The following is a 19985-nucleotide window of genomic DNA, read 5'->3' on the forward strand; positions in this document are numbered from 1 at the left end:
CCTTTGCATTTTTATCGAGTTTCTTTCACAGTCTGGTACTCTTACTCCCCGGTTTGAATGTTTGTCAGCTGAACATGATTCATTTTTTCTGAAATGGATACTTGTTCCCAGAAACCCTTGTTCACTTGGTCCAACAGTAGAATGCAGGTCCTCCAAACCTGAGATGCAGTGTTCAGTTTTCATTTTCAGGGATGAAAAAAGGAGTTCCTTTGTTTGTAGTGCCACACTCAGTGGTTTCAATTTCTGATAGACGTCGAAGAGTAAGTTGAGAGGCCTGACAAATTTAAATTGCTTTAGACTTTTCAGCAAACACTTCGCTTTAGCAGCATTTTCGTTATAGCCATGGGCTACCGGTTCAAGGTAGGTCACAACAACTTTCCATGATTGCAGGGGAGCTCAAATGCCAATTTATTTGCTGGCTAACCACATGATGGTGTGAATATTGCTCAATTTATGAATTTCTTCACCTACAGCTTGTGTTGTTGATACATTGTAGAATTTGAAAATATTTCTAACCACAGAGTCAAATGTTTTGGGATGTTCAAATTCCCAATAGGCATGTAACACAGCTAACTGCAAGTCGTGTGCAAGGCAATGAATGCGTATCAGTTTTGGCCAATGAGCTTTCATTTGCACATGTAATTCTGATTTGTGCCCAACCGTATTTGCAACACTATTAGTACCTAAGCCTATAATAAACATTTTTCTCTTTATTCACTTGGGCCTACGGTCTTATCTAAATAATCAGTCAAAGCTGTGAAGTAACCAGAGAAAGTGGAGTTTGGTAGTTTTATTACACTTTAACTGTCCTTCTTTATGTGACTGTCATTTGTATCCATGTGTCTAACATACACATTTGCATGATCGATTGCAGATTGATCAGTGGAACCATCAGTTCAAATTGTGTGCGAGATCCTGCTTCACAGTACTCACTATAAAATAAATGAATTCTCTGCACTGTTGTTCATTGCCCTACTGTGCTAATGTAGTCACATTTAATTTTCCTGCCAAACACAGAAGGTGCACAAAGTCTTGAAATGGAAGACACAAAGAGGTAACCATAAAAGTTGAATACCAGAGGGTGCCACATTATCAAGAAAGTACTAATGGATCATATGGTACCAGCTTTTTTTAATGGGTGGTGGTGCTTTCTTGTTTCACAAACTAGGACATTTTTTTGTTGTTGCCGACACTTGGCATGGCTTACATACAAGTACAGTACTATAGTACACTAACTTTGCACAGGTTTGTGTTGTCTGTATTATTCTGAGCCTAGCCCTAGTGTTTTTAGAAAACAAAATAAAATTTACATGTAAGCCTGAGTTGTGAGCTGCCAATCTTCAGTTGCCAGTGGTGAGCTGGCGACCATAAATTACGCACCCTGCATTATACTTCTACTAGTCGTTTCCTATCCTTTTCCATTTTCAAATAGAGCAAGGGAAAAACTGCTGTCCGTATGCTTCCGTACAAGCCCTAATTTCACTTATCTTACCTTTGTGAGCTTCCAGAACATAACTATGCAGATTTCATTTGCTTAAATGTGAGGCCTTATATCGCTGACTCAGTGCCAGCACTTTGGGCACACCACTGTAGCGTGTAAGGGAGAAGCCACTTGGGGCAAATGTGGTAGCCATCCATGGTGTTTGTTTCCTCCAAAATGTGTGAATTAGCTGGGTTCACCCCATCTGGAATAGAGACTGTGTTGTGAAAGTAAGACGCAGGAGCTAAAAACGACCAAGCGTACCCCATAGGTGAGGCCAAAAAGATCTGGAAGGCCTTGCAACATCCCACTTTCGCTACATTGTTTGCTTCAGCTGTCACAAAGCCTGTTCAATGTATTTGCAAAGGTACTGTTATTATGACGCCTGTAGCTCCCTCTGTTGTTGTTGTTGTTGTTGTTGTTGTGGTCTTCAGTCCAGAGACTGGTTTGATGCAGCTCTCCATGCTACTCTATCCTGTGCAAGCTTCTTCATCTCCCAGTACCTACTGCAACCTACATCCTTCTGAATCTGCTTAGTGTATTCATCTCTTGGTCTCCCTCTACGATTTTTACCCTCCACGCTGCCCTCCAATACTAAATTGGTGATCCATTGATGCCTCAGAACGTGTCCTACCAACCGATCCCTTCTTCTGGTCAAGTTGTGCCACAAACTTCTCTTCTCCCCAATCCTATTCAATACTTCCTCATTAGTTATGTAATCTACCCATCTAATCTTCAGCATTCTTCTGTAGCACCACATTTCGAAAGCTTCTATTCTCTTCTTGTCCAAACTATTTATCGTCCATGTTTCACTTCCATACATGGCTACACTCCTTACAAATACTCTCAGAAACGACTTCCTGACACTTCAATCTATACTCGATGCTAACAAATTTCCCTTATTCAGAAACGCTTTCCTTGCCATTGCCAGTCTACATTTTATATCCTCTCTACTTCGACCATCATCAGTTATTTTGCTCCCCAAATAGCAAGCTCCCTCTAGCAAATCAAAAAAGGCCATGATTGCCCACATTTTTGAGTTTCTGGCACCTCATCAGGCAGACTTCAGTAAACAGGCCAGCACTGATGCTGCGGCTGCTACAAAGTCTTCTCTGACAAACAAGTCAATTGTAAAATCTTAGACAACGTAGATGTTATTCTCTCTGACAGTTCTAATGTTCTCACTTTGTGAGACAGTGGAATACAAACTATGCCTGAAGCAAACATCTAGCCCATCGGCTAAACCTCCCACCATCATGGGATCCACGCAACAACAGAGGAACAAGGCAAGAGAATAACCTTACCAATCAAATGGCTCCCACACTACGGCAGAACATCGGTGAATTTAGGGCAGTTATGGAGGAACTGAAACTCCTATCACAAGAATGTTCCTTTGCTTGTGTTTGCAAGAGACACATTTTAAACTTACTGATTCCCCTGTATTATAGGGCTATACCTGACTAAAGAATGGGCTGTGGTTGTCAGTAATACACACTACTCATTTACTCTATTCCTAATTACTGACTTGCTAGCAGTTTCAATTGAAGTTCATATGGGTTAAAGGATCACTATATGCTCTGTGCATGTACCATTCTGAGGTTCTTATAGAACAACTCCTGACCCATGACCTTTTCTCGTACTGGAAGACTTCAATGTTCGTTATGTACCATGGGACTCAAGCCCTACTTGCTCAGTAACAGGGTTTTAGAGAGCCTTGTGATGTCTCAAGAGCTGTACACCCTCAGCAAGGGCAGTCTCACTCATTTCAACATTCCTACTGGAAAATCTCCAGCAGGAGACCTCTCTTTCTGCTCTCTAGTCTTCACAGATTCTGCTGAGTGTGAAGTACCTATTGACCTACATTCTGGTGACCATTTCCAATTCTGGATTCACCTGCCAGGCAGAGAAGTCCTTGAATGGAAGCCACCAAGATGGCTGATTAGGAGTGCTAACTGGACACTCTTCAGTCAGCTGCATGTGTTTGTTTTGATCTTTCATTTGCTTATTTGAGCTGTTTTCAATCAAAGAGATGTCTCAGAGTGCCTCTCCTCACTTTGCTACTTTTTCTCAGGAATGTGATAACATAACTGAATCATTTGTAGTCGTTTGCAATCTTCTCATGAAGGTCAGTGCACACGTTTCGTTAATTGTCAGTGCACACGTTTCTTTAATTGTCATTCTGTCCAGTTGTGAAGATTTCCAGCACCATTTTGGCACAGACTTTTTGCATGTGCAAATCTTCAGTCAAAATTTGATGCACGGTGAAAGTATTCAAGTTTAACAGGGCACCCATCATCCTTATTGTTAGACATCGGCCTGATCTCACAAGAGTACCCACACATTCAACATTTTCACTAGTTTTTGAAGTTGGAGAGTGGTGTTCATCTTCAACATGTTCTTGGTATTCCAAAAATGATTTGTGCCAGTGAAAAACTTGAGCTCTTAATAAGAAATGTTCTCCATAGACCTGTTTTCAACTTTTCAGAGGTCACACACACAGATTTCCCAAGTTTAAGGGATGAATAGATCGCTATACACAGCATTGCCAGATCATTTGCAGTGTTGTCAGTCGCATCACTTTTATCACATGCATTGTACATTCTGAGAAGTTTCTTTCTCAGGTTAAGACCTATATTTTGTACTGAGACACTTCTTTTAGTGAGCAATGGTCTCCTGTGCTAGATTACTTCTTATAGGCTTCTTGCTTTGCCCGTATGTTATTTTGCTTCAGATGTAACAGAATTCCTTCACTTTATCTGCTGCATGGTCCCTATATTTGGTGTTTAAGTTTATTACAAATATTCCTGCTGCTCCTCACTACTTCAGTCTTTCTTCAGTTTACTCACAATCTGTATTTTGTACTCAGTAGATGGTTGTGATCCCTTTCAGCAGTTGCTATATTCTTCCCCTTTTTCACAGAGGACAGCAATGTCATTAACTAATATCACTGGGGACCTTTCATGCTGAAGTTTAATCTCACTTCAGGAGCTTTCTTTGAATTCCTTCGTTGCTTCTTTGGTGTTCATGTTGAACAGTCGAGAGCAAAGACTGTATCCTTGCCGTATGCCTTCTTAATCTGAATGTTTCTGTACCTTCGTCTTTCATCCTTATTGCCTTCATCCCCCTCCTTTGGAACACCTTGGTTTTTGTAGATATTATATATTATGCATCTTTCTCTATAGTGTATACATTTTTTTCTGAAGATTTCAAACATTTTGCACCTCTTTCTGTTGCCAAACACATTTTCCATATTGACAAATCCTGGGTTATTCTCTGACATTTCAAACAGGAAAAAAAATTCCTCACTTACTATCTCAGATTTAGATGAAGTGCGGTTTATTTGTTCTCTTTATGAAGACAAGTAACTATAGCAAATTTTAGCAATTTATCTCTATCTGTTTCCATTTTATGGTACTTCAAAGTCCATAAGTTTTTTCATTTTTTTAAAATTACGATAGCAGAAGATGACACTTGCCAACATTTTGAAAATAAATTACCATTGCTTGTATTTATCACATAATCAATGTGAAATTTAGAGGTTTTACACCATCCATCCAAAAACGTAAGAGACTGATTTTGTTCCTGGCACATATGGAACATCAGTGCAATAACCATTGTGGCAGTTCGAACTGAAATATGTAAACAACAGATGTGAGTTTGACTAGTCAGCTGTGTGCAGGCAGTGTTAAGTAGTGTATATTCGAGTGTTGTTGTGTCTCAAACCACAGTGGAGCAACATATCTACATCAGAAGTTTTGAAGAAGAAAGTAGTTTGTGGAAAGGGTGACCACCCCCCTCCCTGACTCCTGAAGAAAAATGACGATGTGTGGATACCTGCCATGACTTGATTGAAATGCAAAATGCAGACAATTCTTTTCTGCAAAAAATTGTCATGAGTGACAAGACTTGGCCTTATCAATATGAACCTACCATGAAATGACAAAATGCAGAAATTCAAATGAAGCTTCAGCATGCTGACATAAGACATTCAAGCTAATGTGATGCGTGAGGTGAGATAACAACATCCCAAAAAAAAGGACCAGTAACACATAGTTGTATGAATGTTCCATTTGTTGTACTCAAGTGGGAGGAGACTGTAAAACACCTGATGGACCAAGAAGCCCCATCGTAACTTTTCTCATTATGTTTGCCAAGCACCAATGAAAAATTCAGTTAATGTTTTCTCTTTCTCTTAGTAATCCAGTCCCAAATTTTTTTGCCTGACAGGGAATACTCTGTAATATAAGGAGAGTAGAAAAAATATCTTATATATTTAAGTGTAATTGCCTGGACAGGAAAAAATTGTATACTTACATTTTTGTATTTCATTCTGTAAAAGACACGGTTCTAATGGAGTGTTTGCTCCTTTTTTTATAACAAAAAATAGTATTTTCATTCCTTGAAAAATTACAGCAAACTATTGAAATTTGAACAGTCTTGAATAACATACTTTCGACTAAATTGAAAAGTTGAGTGATGAAATAAAACAGCCTCAGCTAACAGTATTTTTAAAAAAGCTCAAGCTGATTCAATTTTTTTTAACATCAGTACATGTGTTAGATATTATAAATAATAGTCATTTTTTCTGAATAGAGTATGCACACGTGCGTGCACGGCGATGCCCATGCCCCATATGTGGCTGCGTGTGTATGCCGCCCCCCCCCCCCTCCCGCCCACACCCACCCACCCACACACACACACACACACACACACACACACACACACACACACACACACACCTCCGAAAATTTGTAAGTTCTTGTTGTACAAAGTTTCCTGTTTTAGGACATTCAAAAACAGGAAGCACACGAGGTAGGGGAACTGGGTGAATATTATTTCATGTGGCCAATGGAATGACAGTGAAGGTCCTGAATAATGTATAAACTATACGCAAACACCATGTTCTGTCAGCTTTATTTCAAAGATTGTCCCAAAGTACCACATATTGGAATATTTACAAGCAAAATATCTTGAGAGTCAATTTTTTTTCTCACAAAGAATGCCAAATTATTCCTTAAATGTTATTCAAGGTGGTCTCTATATCACTACTGATCCTCCTTTCTTCCAGTTTCCCTTAACAATATAATGACTTAAACTTATTAAAACTTTTAAGTTCTGCAAATCATTGTTAGGTCAGAATGTGTATGATCTATAGACTCTTCAGAAATAAAATAAAACTGGACTTCACTGATGTTAACATTTCAAGACTGAAACAAATCTGATGCAGTTAGTATTTGATTTATTAGGAGTCTTTGTAAAATTTCCTTTTGTGCTAACCCTTTAACTGATATTCCTGTGCCATCACACTCAGATTTCCCATGGATTGTTGCAAAGAATGATCACTCAGCACTGATTTTAAAGTAGTTTTGATAAAGACAGGTTAATAAAAGTTTGTGTTTATTGGTCTGTACGCCTCCACAAAAATGACGGATTCATTTGACATTTGAACATGTTTCTTTGATGAATTCAGTGAGAGTTTCTTGCATTTTTACACCATACAGACACGTTTCATGTTGTCAGATATGGAACAGATATTTAACTAATCTTTCAGCTTCAGCATTTTTTAAATTAACCATAATAGCATGCACAGAGTCAAATATCCAAGGGCATCATTAGGCTTCATTGTGGATAATAAAAGAGTAATTTCACGTACATCCATTGATACTTTGGCAATATTTACATCAGATGTAAGTCTATAAATCAGATGAAAGTCTATAAATGTTATCCAGTGGGCAACCACACAAAAGGGGGTCATTGCATGAATATTTGAACTTATGTACACCCACTGCTAGAACTCCAGGTAGGGGATGCTTGCATCTTATCGGCAGTGCTTGCATCTTATTAGGAGTGGCATAATTGTTCATGGCAGTGCCCTCGTGCCACGGTGGCAGCTGTAGGAAACGCAGTGGCACAACTGGCAGCATGCTTATTTGAAAGTGCGGCAGAACAGATAGCAGCTGATACCGCAGTACCAACCAGACAAACAAACCTGTCAGAAACTTCACACCACCATTCTGAACATTTTAGTTTCTTTAGTCAGTCCAACATGTTGTGGATCTTAGGTAGACAAATGATGATGAAGAGTGGATAGCTTGGGCATTTAGTAAGCAATTTTGTTTGTGAGGAAGCAACGCTTCTCAAGAATTCTCCCAATGAAACACACACTGGTGCTGATAATTTTGTTCTGAATGACCACCATATTGAGGTATTTGTATAAGGTTACTCATTTCAGGTTTATTGTTATGCTGTATTCCATAAGAAGAGATGACTTTCATCTACTTATATACATTATTTTCAATTTACTCATGTTTAAAGATCTTTTTTTCCTTTATCTTCAGTTTAGAGTACTGCTCTCCAAATTCTCATCCTCATATAAGAGTTTACTGCTTTATAAGTAACAGGATTGTCCACAATCAATGTTAGAGGCTGTTGATTTCAACTAAACCTATTGTGGCTGTATCTCTAAGGCACACTGTGTTAACTTTCATGTTTTATGATGTATCTATCCAGAACTTATTATTAAACAGTGAAAAGTCCAGGATGGAATATAACAACTACTTTATGAAAGGGATGGATTGCTACGCACCGTATAGAGGAACTGTTGAGTCGCAGACAGGCACAACAAAAAGACTGCTGTACATTTAAGCCTTGCGCCGTGGTCTCTCTCTCTCTCTCTCTCTCTTTCTCTCTCTCTCTCTCTCTCTCTGTGTGTGTGTGTGTGTGTGTGTGTGTGTGTGTGTGTGTGTGTGTGAGAGAGAGAGAGAGAGAGGGAGAGAGAGAGAGCTTTCTACTTCAGAAGGAGGTCTTTTAACAGAAAGCTTAAATGTATAGCAATCTTTCCACTACGGCTGTCTGTGACTCTATGTCTCCTCTACATGGTGAGTAGCAATCTATCCTTTTAATAATATTGTCATTAGAGCTCATTATTGAGTTCTGCCTCGTGAGTTACATATGTTAATGGATATTCTACAAGTGCACATGGTATGGGTTAATGAATGGGAGTATTGGCTAATGAATAGTGCAGCACAGATTCAAAGAACATTGATAGTGTACTATAGCAATCAACCATAATTTCATTGCAAACTGGTGATGAAATACAGCTAATGTGCTGGAACATTTGTTTTCATTATCATTACCCAACAATATTTTCACATTGACTCAGTGTTCTTCATTATTATTATTAAAGTTTGCTCAGAAACAACACAGTATCAAAATGCACGAGTCTCTGTTCTAACTTCCACAATGGTATAAATCATCTGGTACTAGGTCAGTTTGATCCATAAGCAAGTGGACCAACAATTTCAGTTCACTCACCAGTTGTACAGCTTAATGTTATTTGATGGGCTTATGGATAGTTTGGTCTTCAACTTTCTCAAAGACACCTGAGCTTAACTGCGGTTCTTATGCTGCAATTTTAAGGGTTCTATTGAACCTATAATACAAGATTTTAAACATGGCTGCAGCAGCAACTGTTAAAATTCTTCACAATAAAGGATGGCAGCCAAAAACAGTTGCAGGATAGAATTTTTTTTTATTAAAATTCTTAATATAAAAAAAAATTCGATCCTGCAACTGTTTTTGGCTGCCATCCTTTATTGTGAAGAACCTATAATAACCTCTTTAATAGTTTCATGAAGTAATTTGCAGTCTTGAGGGCCTTTTATTGTATCTCCATGCTGTGACTGTTATATATTCATTAGTTACCTGTTGAATGACACACTTTGACATAACAACAAGATTCCTGTAGCCTTTTCTTTCTGAAATTGGGTGTCTGGATTAGCTACTTTGATATGAAATTGTAAACAAGAAAACATTTCTTATCATTAATAGTTTCATTAATCATTTGTATTGTCTCTTGTTGCTGATAACTGCACCTATGCTAATTGTATTGAGAATGTCAAGTGGCTAATTACTGCAATGTCAGAAATCTTACCTCCATAGTAGTTTGTGAAACATGCTGTTACAGATAATGTTCTTTTTTCCTCCTGAGTGCAATATTCCATTAGCCTCTGTTTCCCTGTTGTGAACACATTAATCTATATAAATAAAAATATAAATGTTCATTTGTTCAAAATCATGTATCTCTGAATGTTCTTAACTGATTGCTTTGAAATTTTGACACAATGCACATGTTTTTATTTACCTGAGTTTTAAACATATTTAATACGTGAGCTTAATAACAGGAAAACATTATGAAATATTATAGTGAATTGTCATTAGCAAACAGGAAAGTTGTATTTATGGCTTATTGTTTTTTTGGTTAGAGTACTACTACTACAGAATCTGAATTTAAAATAAAAATAAACAAGGCTCAAGGTTGTGGCGGGAAGGGGGGGGGGGGGGAGGATATGGGCAGAGGGTGTGAAGAATTGGATGTGGAGAACAGGCAGGAGAAGATAGACCGAGGGGGGGGAGCAGGAGGAGATGGGGGGGGGGAGAGAGAGAGAGAGAGAGAGAGAGAGAGAGAGAGAGAGAGAGAGAGAGGGGGGGGGGGGAAGGTGATGGACAGAGAGAGTGGGAGAGAGGGGAGGGAGGAGAAGATGGAGAGAGAGGGGGGGGGGAGGTTGGCGCACAGAGAGGGGGGAGGAGGAGGAGAAGGAGATCGACAAAAAAATGGTGGAGGGGGGGAGATGGACAGATACAGGGGAGAGAAGGAAATTAGGACAGATATCCAATTCCCGTACATATTATAAATGTGTGCTTTCTCTTGCCTTTCTTTTCCATTTAAGCAGACTGAACCACAGCAAAGTGTGGCTGGGTACAGCTAGTTGATAAAATTTTCTCAGTTTTCTTGCTCCATTGGGTTTGAGTGATACAACAATCTTTCAGTTACCTTCTTCATAATTATCAGGAGCTGATCTTTGTGGTGAAATTTTGGATTTAACATTCAGCTTAATTATGTGATAGTAGCAGTCTTTAAGAAATGGAACTGCTCATATACCATAACCTGCGGCTGGCTGTCTTGCAAGGCAGGGATGTGAGCCAAACTTGGATCAAGTTCGCAAGGTGGATTAGTCACCGTGGGCTGGTACAGTGGCTGGTGTTCAGGCAGTTTCCTGTACTAGTTTTGGCAAATGCTGGGCTGGTCCCTAAATTGGAAATCAGAGAATACAGCAGACTAACAGTTAAAATACAGGGTGAGTCAGTGTAGTGGAGGGTCATACTTGGGCTCATTGTTTTCCACTACTGCAGCAGTTTTGTTGCAATGGACAGGTGGACTGCACCATACCGAGCCTGCATCGTAGATACATTGTTTAAAAATGCAGAATCTGTGACCACCACTCAGAGGAAGTTCCATCTCCAACTCAATGTTCCATGTGATGGTGCAGTTCTGATCCACAGTACCATTCTGCTGTGGGTTAAGAACTGTCGTGAGGCAGGTTTTGAATTGAAGAAAAAGCGGGGAGGCAGTGCAAAGATGGCCATGTCATCTGAAAACATTGAAGTTGTGCATCATGTAGTTCAACGGAGCCCCAGCCAATCAGCAGGATGGCATCATAGTCTCTCAGATTATCAGAGTCATCCATTTGACACATTTTACACCATCTAAATTTTCATCACTACAAAACTGCGACTGTTCAGGAGTTGAAGTCTCAAGATTTTGTGAGGAGACATTTTGCTAAAATAATGAAAGAGCTGCTGGAGGAAAAACTTGGAATTGTGATTTTAATGTCAGATGAGGCTCATTTTTACGTAAACAGCACTGTTAATAAACAAAACTGTCGTTAATGGTCTCCAAACAGCCCTCAGCAACTGCACGAATGCCCACTGCATTGTAACAGGGTAACAGTGTGGGCTGGATTATGGAAATTTGGTGTCTAGGGCCTTTTTTTCTTTGAAGGAAGTCGGAACATTATTTGACCATGTTACGTGAATTTCTCATCCCAGACCTTCGTTGCCATGGCACACATGGTTTAAATATTTGGTTTCAGAAAGGTGGCGTGATGGCTCTCACTTCCAATACGTGAATGTCTGAAGTAAGTCGGCTGTTTCCAGGGAAAGTGGTATCCAACAGAGATGTTGTCTGGCTGCACTGCTCTCCAGACATTACTCCATGTGACTTTCTTGTGGAGCTTCCTCAAGAACAAATTGTACATCAGTAAGCCTTGTACTGTACTTGATGTAAAGGATACCATTGAGCGAGAGATTCATGCTATACTCCATAACATGTTGGAGAGTGTGGTGACAAACTTCATGCAGAGGGTCAATGAGTGTGCCAAAAAAGAGGGCCAGTAGTTGAAGGACATTATCTTTCACAAATAATTAATTTCTGTAAAAATTAACATATAAGACATTAATTATTAGTCATTGTGTATCTTTTGAAATAAAATACGTTGCTATATCTTTAAACAACAGTTTGTACTAGAAAGTCAAAACCCATCAGACAACACTGACTTACCCTATATGATGACACACAGAACAAAGTTTACACAAGTCACATACAGAAGGCAAACAACATCCCTCCCTTAGGTTACCTTGATTATTGTGTCATCAGGACGGGTGTCTATCCACAAAATTTAATAATAAAATAAAGTGTTCCAAGTCCTGAAAAATTGGACCCACTAGTGAAAAGAAGAGGAAACACTCTTTAAGAAGAAAAAAAGTTGTAGGTATAAACTCCCTGCAAAATAATTCACCACATTATTTTCTTTCTGAGAGGAACTGCACATACCAAAATAGACCTAGTTTTCTTCCCCCTCACAATTCATTTAAAATATTTTTTAACCACACAAGGGGGAAAAAATGGTCTCTCTCTCTCTCTCTCTCTCTCTCTCTCTCTCTCTCTCTCTCTCTCTCCCTCCCTCCCTCCCTCTCCCTCTCTCTCCCTCTCCCTCTCTCTCCCTCTCCCTCCCTCCCTCCCTCCCTCCCTCCCTCCCTCCCCCCCCCCCTTCCGTCTGGTGTGTGTGTGTGTGTGTGTGTGTGTGTGTGTGTGTGTGTGTGTGTGTGTGTGTGTGTGTGTGTGTGTGCGCGCGTGTGTGCGCGCGCGCGCACTCTCAAAATAGGTATTGAATTATATTTGATGAAACAGAAGTAGTTTGCCGTGCACAGACCATCAGAAATTCTGTCGTCAAGGAAGCCATTGAGATCGGAAATTGCAACGAGTTTAATATGGGTAGCAGCTATACCCGTAAGTGGTACTTGGAAGTGTGAACTCGGTACTTAGAGACCATAGAGAAAAGTGTCAATTTCTTTACTTCATGGATCATGTGATGGATCAGTGGCACCACTACTAACTTGTCATCACAGACCTCATCATAATCTCTGTAGCATATGTAAACTCCTTGACAGTTGCATGACATCACAACAAAATAAGCTAGCTGGCTGATAAATGCATGTGTCTCAAACCTTTTGGATCAAATTGAAACAGGTGGTAGTGGGTCCACAACCAATTATACTGAGGTAAGGAACCAGCTGTTGGAAATGCATATTTATTTTGTTAAGGACATGCATAGCTTACACTTCATAACAGTAATGTAGTTCATAGTAATTGTTCAGAGTGACAACCGCCAGTCTCAATGCATGCATGGCCATGGTGTTTGAAGTTCTGTCACACTCTCTGAGATCCTTGGTACCTAATTTTACCAGGAGATAAGCAGCTTTTACCCAAGCGAGCAGGTCTTCATCCAGTTCTACTGTGGTTTCATACACCAGCATCTTGTTGTAGGACTGAGGTGTGAGATCCGGCAGTGATGCTGGCCACGGGACAGGACTTCCCCTTCCAATCTGTTGATGAGGGTGTGTGTTCAGGTGCTCAAACATATTAACAGAGAAGTGTGCTGGTGTACTGTCATGTTGAAACCACATACTTTTGTGGACAACGAAGGATGCAGTCTCCAGAAATTGTGGTAACACATCTTGGAGGAACACCAGGTAACATAGTCAAATGGGGAGTTAGCAAAAAGGTTCTGTTATGTGATCTTGGACAACGCATGCCCGTACGCTATTTATTACCTGCTGCCTGTTCCATTGTTCAACAGACAACCGGGATCTTTGTGAGAGTGTGGCAGAACTGCATACATCATTGCAGTATATGCATTGAGACTGCCGGTTGTTGTTTTGACACTTGTTATGAGCTAATTTGTTATTACGTAGTTCTCACTGTGTATATCCATAACACAATAAATATACATTTCTGGCCATTTGTTACTTGTCTCAGTATAATTGGCTGTGGACCTGCTATCAACTGTTTCAGTTTGACCCAAAAGTTTTGACACACACTGTATAAGATATTGCCACAGTTCCATTCAAATCTTGAATTATCACTGAAACCGGATGCTGAAAGAAACTGAAGAAAATTTTGTTCATCTACTACTCTTAGTGGGTAATCACAAAATTTGTGTGCTAGGTTTTCCAAGATCTTACAGAAACAATTCACAACTTTTGATGATAAATCATTTGGGAAACCATTTTCTGTTGATAAGTCTTGAGCAGTCTTTAAGTTGTTACTGTGAAGGCTGGATTATTGTTTCCTTTTTTACTTAATAAACTTGTTTATTTGTCAAACATAGGTTAATTCATGAGCGCTCCATGCTTTAAATTTTATGTGGCTGTTGTATCCCAATTGCTAGCTACCTTAACTTTGGATTACATTTTGTTAATATGTCAAATAAGTATACTTGTAAAACTTGGAACTTCATCCCTTGAATCGTGGTTGTTTACAATCATTTACTGAAATAATGTGGTGCAGTTTGGTCTTTTATAAAATTCATCACAAACTGTTCGAAATTACTGAAATCAGATTACTATTTACAGTTCAGACATGTCGCTGCCATGGTGTCATTATTTGGCTTGCTGGTCATTCGTAGAGAAATAACTTGCACTGTTCTTGTAATTTAGACTATACATAATTGTATATTGAAAGTGTGAAGCAGGGTGTGTAGTTAGTTTGTAGCTGTATTATAATTGGAATTTGATCACATAATGTATAAAAAGTGCAGGCTTTAGGTAAGTTACCTTATTTCATATCAAGTGTAACATTACAAAATATAATGCTGCCATCTGATTTTTTAAACTTAAAGTAACTTATTTTGTTTGCAAGGTTCTTACGAGATAAGACAGACACTGCATATATGCAGTATCGTTGCTTGGTGGAGAAGTTCAAATCTGAAATGGAAGAAGAGAGAAAACGTGAAAACAATGAACCTAAAGTAAAGACAGAAGTAGATACTGACAATAGTAGGGATAGTGTGAAAACAGAACCTTCAGAGGCTGATAACAGGGTGGCGGAGAGTACAGTAAAGCAGGAGCAACTTGATGACGAGAACTCTTGTGCAAGTGAAGGTAAGAAATTTGTGCCAGATGTTTCAGTATACTTGTCTGTTGTGATGTCTTGTATGTGTGAAGTAGATTAGCAGAGTATTGTTGAATAGAGAGTTGACTTCACTATGTTTAAGTGTGTGCAAGAGGGACCGGGGGGGGGGGGGGAAGTCGTCATAATATTAAGAGTCAAGAATTCGTTACTGCGTACTTAAAATATTTAGAGGGAAAACACCACTGAATGCTGCAGACAGAGTATAAGGTAACACAATTGGACTATTTGATGTTTTTGTATCAAAATTTTGAAGTGAAATAAGAAACAATTACAGCATACAAAATTTTTATGAAAAAAATTGGTCACCAAAATGATAGCAGAATTAAATATAAATAGAAAAAGCTTTCTGCTTACAAAGTGACAGCAGTGACAAGCATGAATAGGAGTCTTCTGAACATTAGACTAAAAACCAGTTTCCTTCATCCTTGAAAAAGAAAGTAGGAAATGATTGGAACAAACAGTACCAATAAAAGATTAATATAAACATCATCAAGAAACTTCAGTCCATTGATCAAGAGAAGTGATTCAGTAATGAAGACACTCAACAAGTATAGCTCAAATAACCATTCATCTAATCTGAAAAATTTCGTTACCAATTATCTTCTTCATTTTTACCAAACTGATCCACTGGTCCCAACTCTGATGCCATTGATGCTAATGAGATATTAAAATCTAACCCTCCCCCCATGTTACTCTGGTTCAGCAGAGTACAGCAGCACAAAAGTAGAGTGAATCTATGATGAAATGCTGCCAGTGTATGAGGGTTGAAAACTTGGGAAATTGAAGTAATTGGAGAGTGAAAATGGATAAGAACCCAAAAGGATAAAGTTAGGCAAGAAAAAAATTGGCAATAACAGAGTAAATGAGACCAATAGGCAATAATTGACCAAGGAAGGACAAAGGTGAGGAGCCAGACGTACAAGAGATATATGAAAGGAATATGTGACTGCAAAATAATGGTAGAAATGGTGAGGGTGACATAAATTGAAAAAAGACCATGACAGGAATAATAAATCTGCTTCTTGTGCCATTTGTCTGTGCAGCTGCTGTGATGTTTACTTAGATTTGGAGTCGTGAGTGATTTGCTTGAATAACCTATGATTTCCAGAATGAATGCTTCATTCTCCAGTGGAATGTTTGCAATTTGTAGCTTCTGGCAAAATTAAATAAGTCCCCCAGACTGGATGTTCACGTGGAGCCTTGCCATCTCTGGGCAGTTCTTTACCAACTGAGCTGTCCAGACATAATTCATGACATGTCCTCACAGCTCCAACTCTGCCAGCACCTTGATCTTGCTTTCTAAATTTCACTCCTGGAAGAAAGGATATTGTGAAAATATCTCAGTAAGACCATTATACATGAAAGACATCTGAATTTGCTCCTAGTCAGCACAGTTTTAGCCAGAAAGTTCGAAAATGGTGCACAATCTGCTGCAGGGTGAAAGATTTGTTCTGGAAATTGTGAACTATGTAGGTTGGTCACTCAGGAGACCAAATAAAGGTAGACATCACAGCAGTTGCTGAAGATAGGAAAGATAAGAGAAACCAGAACTATAAACATTTGCGTCATTGTCTTTTCTGGATGCATTCCCATAGGCTGTGATTAAGCCATTTCTCTGAATCACTATTTTTCCATGAGTGATAGTTTTGCAAGCAGAGCTTCTGTGAAGTTTGAGAAGTATGAGGGATTGTCTGGTGAAGCCATACATTTTAAATAACCTTTGTGTGTGTTCCTATTTATTCATTTCTTCTGATTTTTATAAATAGAATGTATTTGAATTCAGTGTTAAACACTTAACCAGATAATAAAATTTAGAGATTTCTTTGGTACTGATTTGAAACTGTAAAATATGTAAAGTACCTGTCTGACTGTTGTAACTTCTGTCATGGAAGTAATCAGGGTTGGGAGTGATTTACATTATACTTTAAATTCAGAATTGTATTTCTGTTGTATTCGTGTTTGTCAAAGTTTTTGTAAGTAATTGCAGCATCCAGTATATTTCACAAGAAAGTAAGTTTGAACTGTGTGTGGTCAGTTGTACATAGAATGTCATCGTTCCTGCAACTTTTCCATATTTGCATATAACAATAGGTATTTTAAATATGAGGGACTACCTTGTGCCATTCTGTGGCATCAGCAGTGAGTGTTTGTAGTGTTTATTTAGAGATTGTCAATGCTCATAGAATATTTTGTTTATCTTTTTTAGACAAGTGGTTTTCCTATTTGTTTGTCTTACCTGTTACATTACAGTCTGGTGTGAAGATACTGGCTAGTAATAATTAAAGTGCAGCTACTAACAGGAAGTCAGTGTGGGCTGTACTTTGTAAGACAACTTAACTTGTTAGCTATTCCAATATATTAATGCAGAACCAATTTATGCTGTGAAAAAAAACTTTAGTGTCAATTTTGCCTACCAGTTGCAAGAACATAAGAGGCCTATACTGCAAGCTGGATCAGTTCACAGCAAATATAGAAGACACAAAAGGTATAAACGGTGCCCACATTCTGTGTCTAACAGAACACCACATCACTGCTGGTATTGAAGTGGTCCCTATTCCCAACTATATTTTGGCAACGTCTTATTGCAGGAACTATATGGACAAAGGAGGAGTAGCTGTATATGTAAAAAACAATGTCTTGCTCACGGCAATAGATGTACAAAGATTCTGCTTTGAGCTACATTTTGAAGTATGTGCTGTAGAGGTGCCAGACACTGTCTCCAGATTAACAGTTGTGGCAGTTTACAGGGCACCATCTGGTAATTTTAAAGTGTTTGTTAAACAATTAGATACTCTTTTGTTGTACTTAAGTAGAAAAAATAGGGGCATGGTAGTTGTTGGGGATTTTAACATAGATTTCTTGGTTAATTCTCCCTGCAAGGTGGAGTTTGAAAATCTCATGTGCACGTACAACCTTGTTCCCGTGGTTAGCTCGCCCACCAGAACCACAACCTCTTCCAGTACTCTCATTGATAACGTTTTTGTTGATCAGAGTAAAGTCAACCATATTAATATTGAAATGGTTATAAATGGTCTGTCTGACCATGATGGACAACGAGTTACTTTCAACAGCTTGGGAATTCCTCTGAGTGACACCTCACTTAGATGGAAAACAGTAAGGAAACTAAGTGAGGAAGCTATTCAAACGTTCAGATCATGTCTTCAGCATACTGACTGGACACCTGTTTATCTAGCAGAAACTGCTAATTTAAAATACAATTTATTCACAAATGAGATAACAGGTACCTTTGAAAGTGTATTTCCAAAAAAGCCATACAGAGTCCAACCTGCTAGGTCTGCACAAAAACCATGGCTCACTAAGGGCATCATAGCTTCCTGTCAGAGAAAAGGACAACTCTACATAGCATCAAAGACTTCTAACAACACTGCTCAGCTAAAACATTATAAACTCTACTGTAAAATACTTGCCAAAGTAATTAAAAACTCTAAACGTATGTGTATAGCATCTGAAATTACTGATTCTGAAAATAAAATTAAATCAATCTGGAATGTGATAAAGAGAGAAACAGGGACTGTAAACTACACCAAAGACAAAAATATTGTTTTAACTGTTGACAACTCAGAGATAACTAATAGTGAGGAAATTGCTGAAATCTTTAACCAACATTTTTTAACTGTCCCAACACAGATAGGTTGCCATGGTTCTGTAGATAAAGCTGCCTGTATAATGAAAAATAATTTTCTAGAACCTTTCAGTCAAATAAGTGTGCTTCCCATTACTGCCAATGAAATCAAAAAAATCATAGTCTTTGAAAAATAAACATTCTGCTGGTATCGACGATGTTTCAAGCAAGCTATTGAAGGCTTGCTGTAGTGAAGTGGCCGAAGTTTTGTCTCACATCTGCAACACATCCATGCAAGAAGGAGTGTTTCCAGACAGAATGAAATACTCTGTTGTCAGGCCCCTGTACAAAGCAGGGGATGCTACAAATGTGTCAAACTATCACCCTATCTCTCTATTAACAACATTTTCAAAAGTCCTAGTTAAATCTCTGTACAACAGGGTTGTGGCACACCTTGGTGACCTGAACATCATTAACAGTCAGCAGTTTGGTTTTCAAAAGGGAGTTTCAATAGATAACACAATTTTCTCATTCACAAATGATGATCTAGAGTCTATAAACAGCAAGAGGCTGCCAATTGGTGTCTTATGCGACCTATCAAAGGCGTTCGACTGTGTAGATCACCAGATACTCTTCAAGAAGGCCTGTCATTATGGAATTACAGGACCTGTAGGGAACTGGTTAAAATCGTACCTCGAAAATAAGAAGCAGAAGATTATTCTAGATGTTTCAGATAGTGTATCACAATATATAGTGGACTCTGAGTGGGGAATTGTGCAGCATGGAGTGCCACAGGGATCAGTGCTTGGGCCCTTCCTGTTCCTCATATATGTTAATGACCTGCCTTTATCCATCAATAAGCAGTGTAAATTTACAATGTTCGCTGATGATACGAGCATTGTAGTGGATAATGTGTCAACTACTGACTTAGAATCCGAGGTCAGTGATATCCTTAAAGAAGTTCTGGGTTGGTTTAGTATTAACTCCCTTTCAATAAACCTGAAAAAAAAAACAATTTTATCCAGTTCCAGACAACCCACAAAAACCCAGAAGAAATAGTTATCACACAGAATGATCAGATGATAAAGCAAGTTCTACAAACACGAAAACAGCTGACGTCGGCAACATTTGCTTTACGAATTTTGTCACGCTTCAATGACATTACCATCTCAAAGTCAGCTTACTTTGGCTATTTTCATTCAGTCACGTGTTATGGCATCATCTTCTGGGGCAATACACCTGCCGCAAAGAAAATCCTCACAGCACAAAAAAGAGCAATAAGAATCATTTGTGGTGTACCCCCACAAACCTCATGTCGAAATCTTTTTAAACGACGAAATACTGACAGCAACATCTCAGTACATATATTCACTGATGTGCTTCATAATAAATAACCCCACTCTGTATGAAACGAATTGCCTACATCATGAACATAACACCAGAAGAAAAGAGGATTTCCACTGTGAGTTAAAGAACTTGACACTTATTCAGAAAGGGGTAAAGTACGCTGGAACGAAAATTTTCAATTCCCTACCCAACAGCATCAAAAGTATAAGGAGTAGTACATCAGTATTTAAATGTAGCCTGAAAAATTATTTACTTGAGACCTC

At 38.7% G+C, this 19985-nt stretch overlaps 1 protein-coding gene across 3 annotated transcripts in view; it reads left to right on the top strand.

Annotated features, from left to right (window-relative positions):
• Positions 1–19985, top strand: part of LOC124621787 (SURP and G-patch domain-containing protein 1) — a 173435-nt gene that overhangs the window by 91821 nt on the left and 61629 nt on the right. For all 3 annotated transcript variants that reach the window (XM_047147222.1, XM_047147221.1, XM_047147223.1), the window contains one exon: positions 14520–14761. In XM_047147222.1, the coding sequence (XP_047003178.1) occupies positions 14520–14761 (242 nt within the window). The remainder of the gene's footprint in view (positions 1–14519; positions 14762–19985) is intronic.

The sequence above is a fragment of the Schistocerca americana genome, chromosome 7 (assembly GCF_021461395.2).
Source record: "Schistocerca americana isolate TAMUIC-IGC-003095 chromosome 7, iqSchAmer2.1, whole genome shotgun sequence".
Taxonomy (NCBI): Eukaryota; Metazoa; Arthropoda; class Insecta; order Orthoptera; family Acrididae; genus Schistocerca; species Schistocerca americana.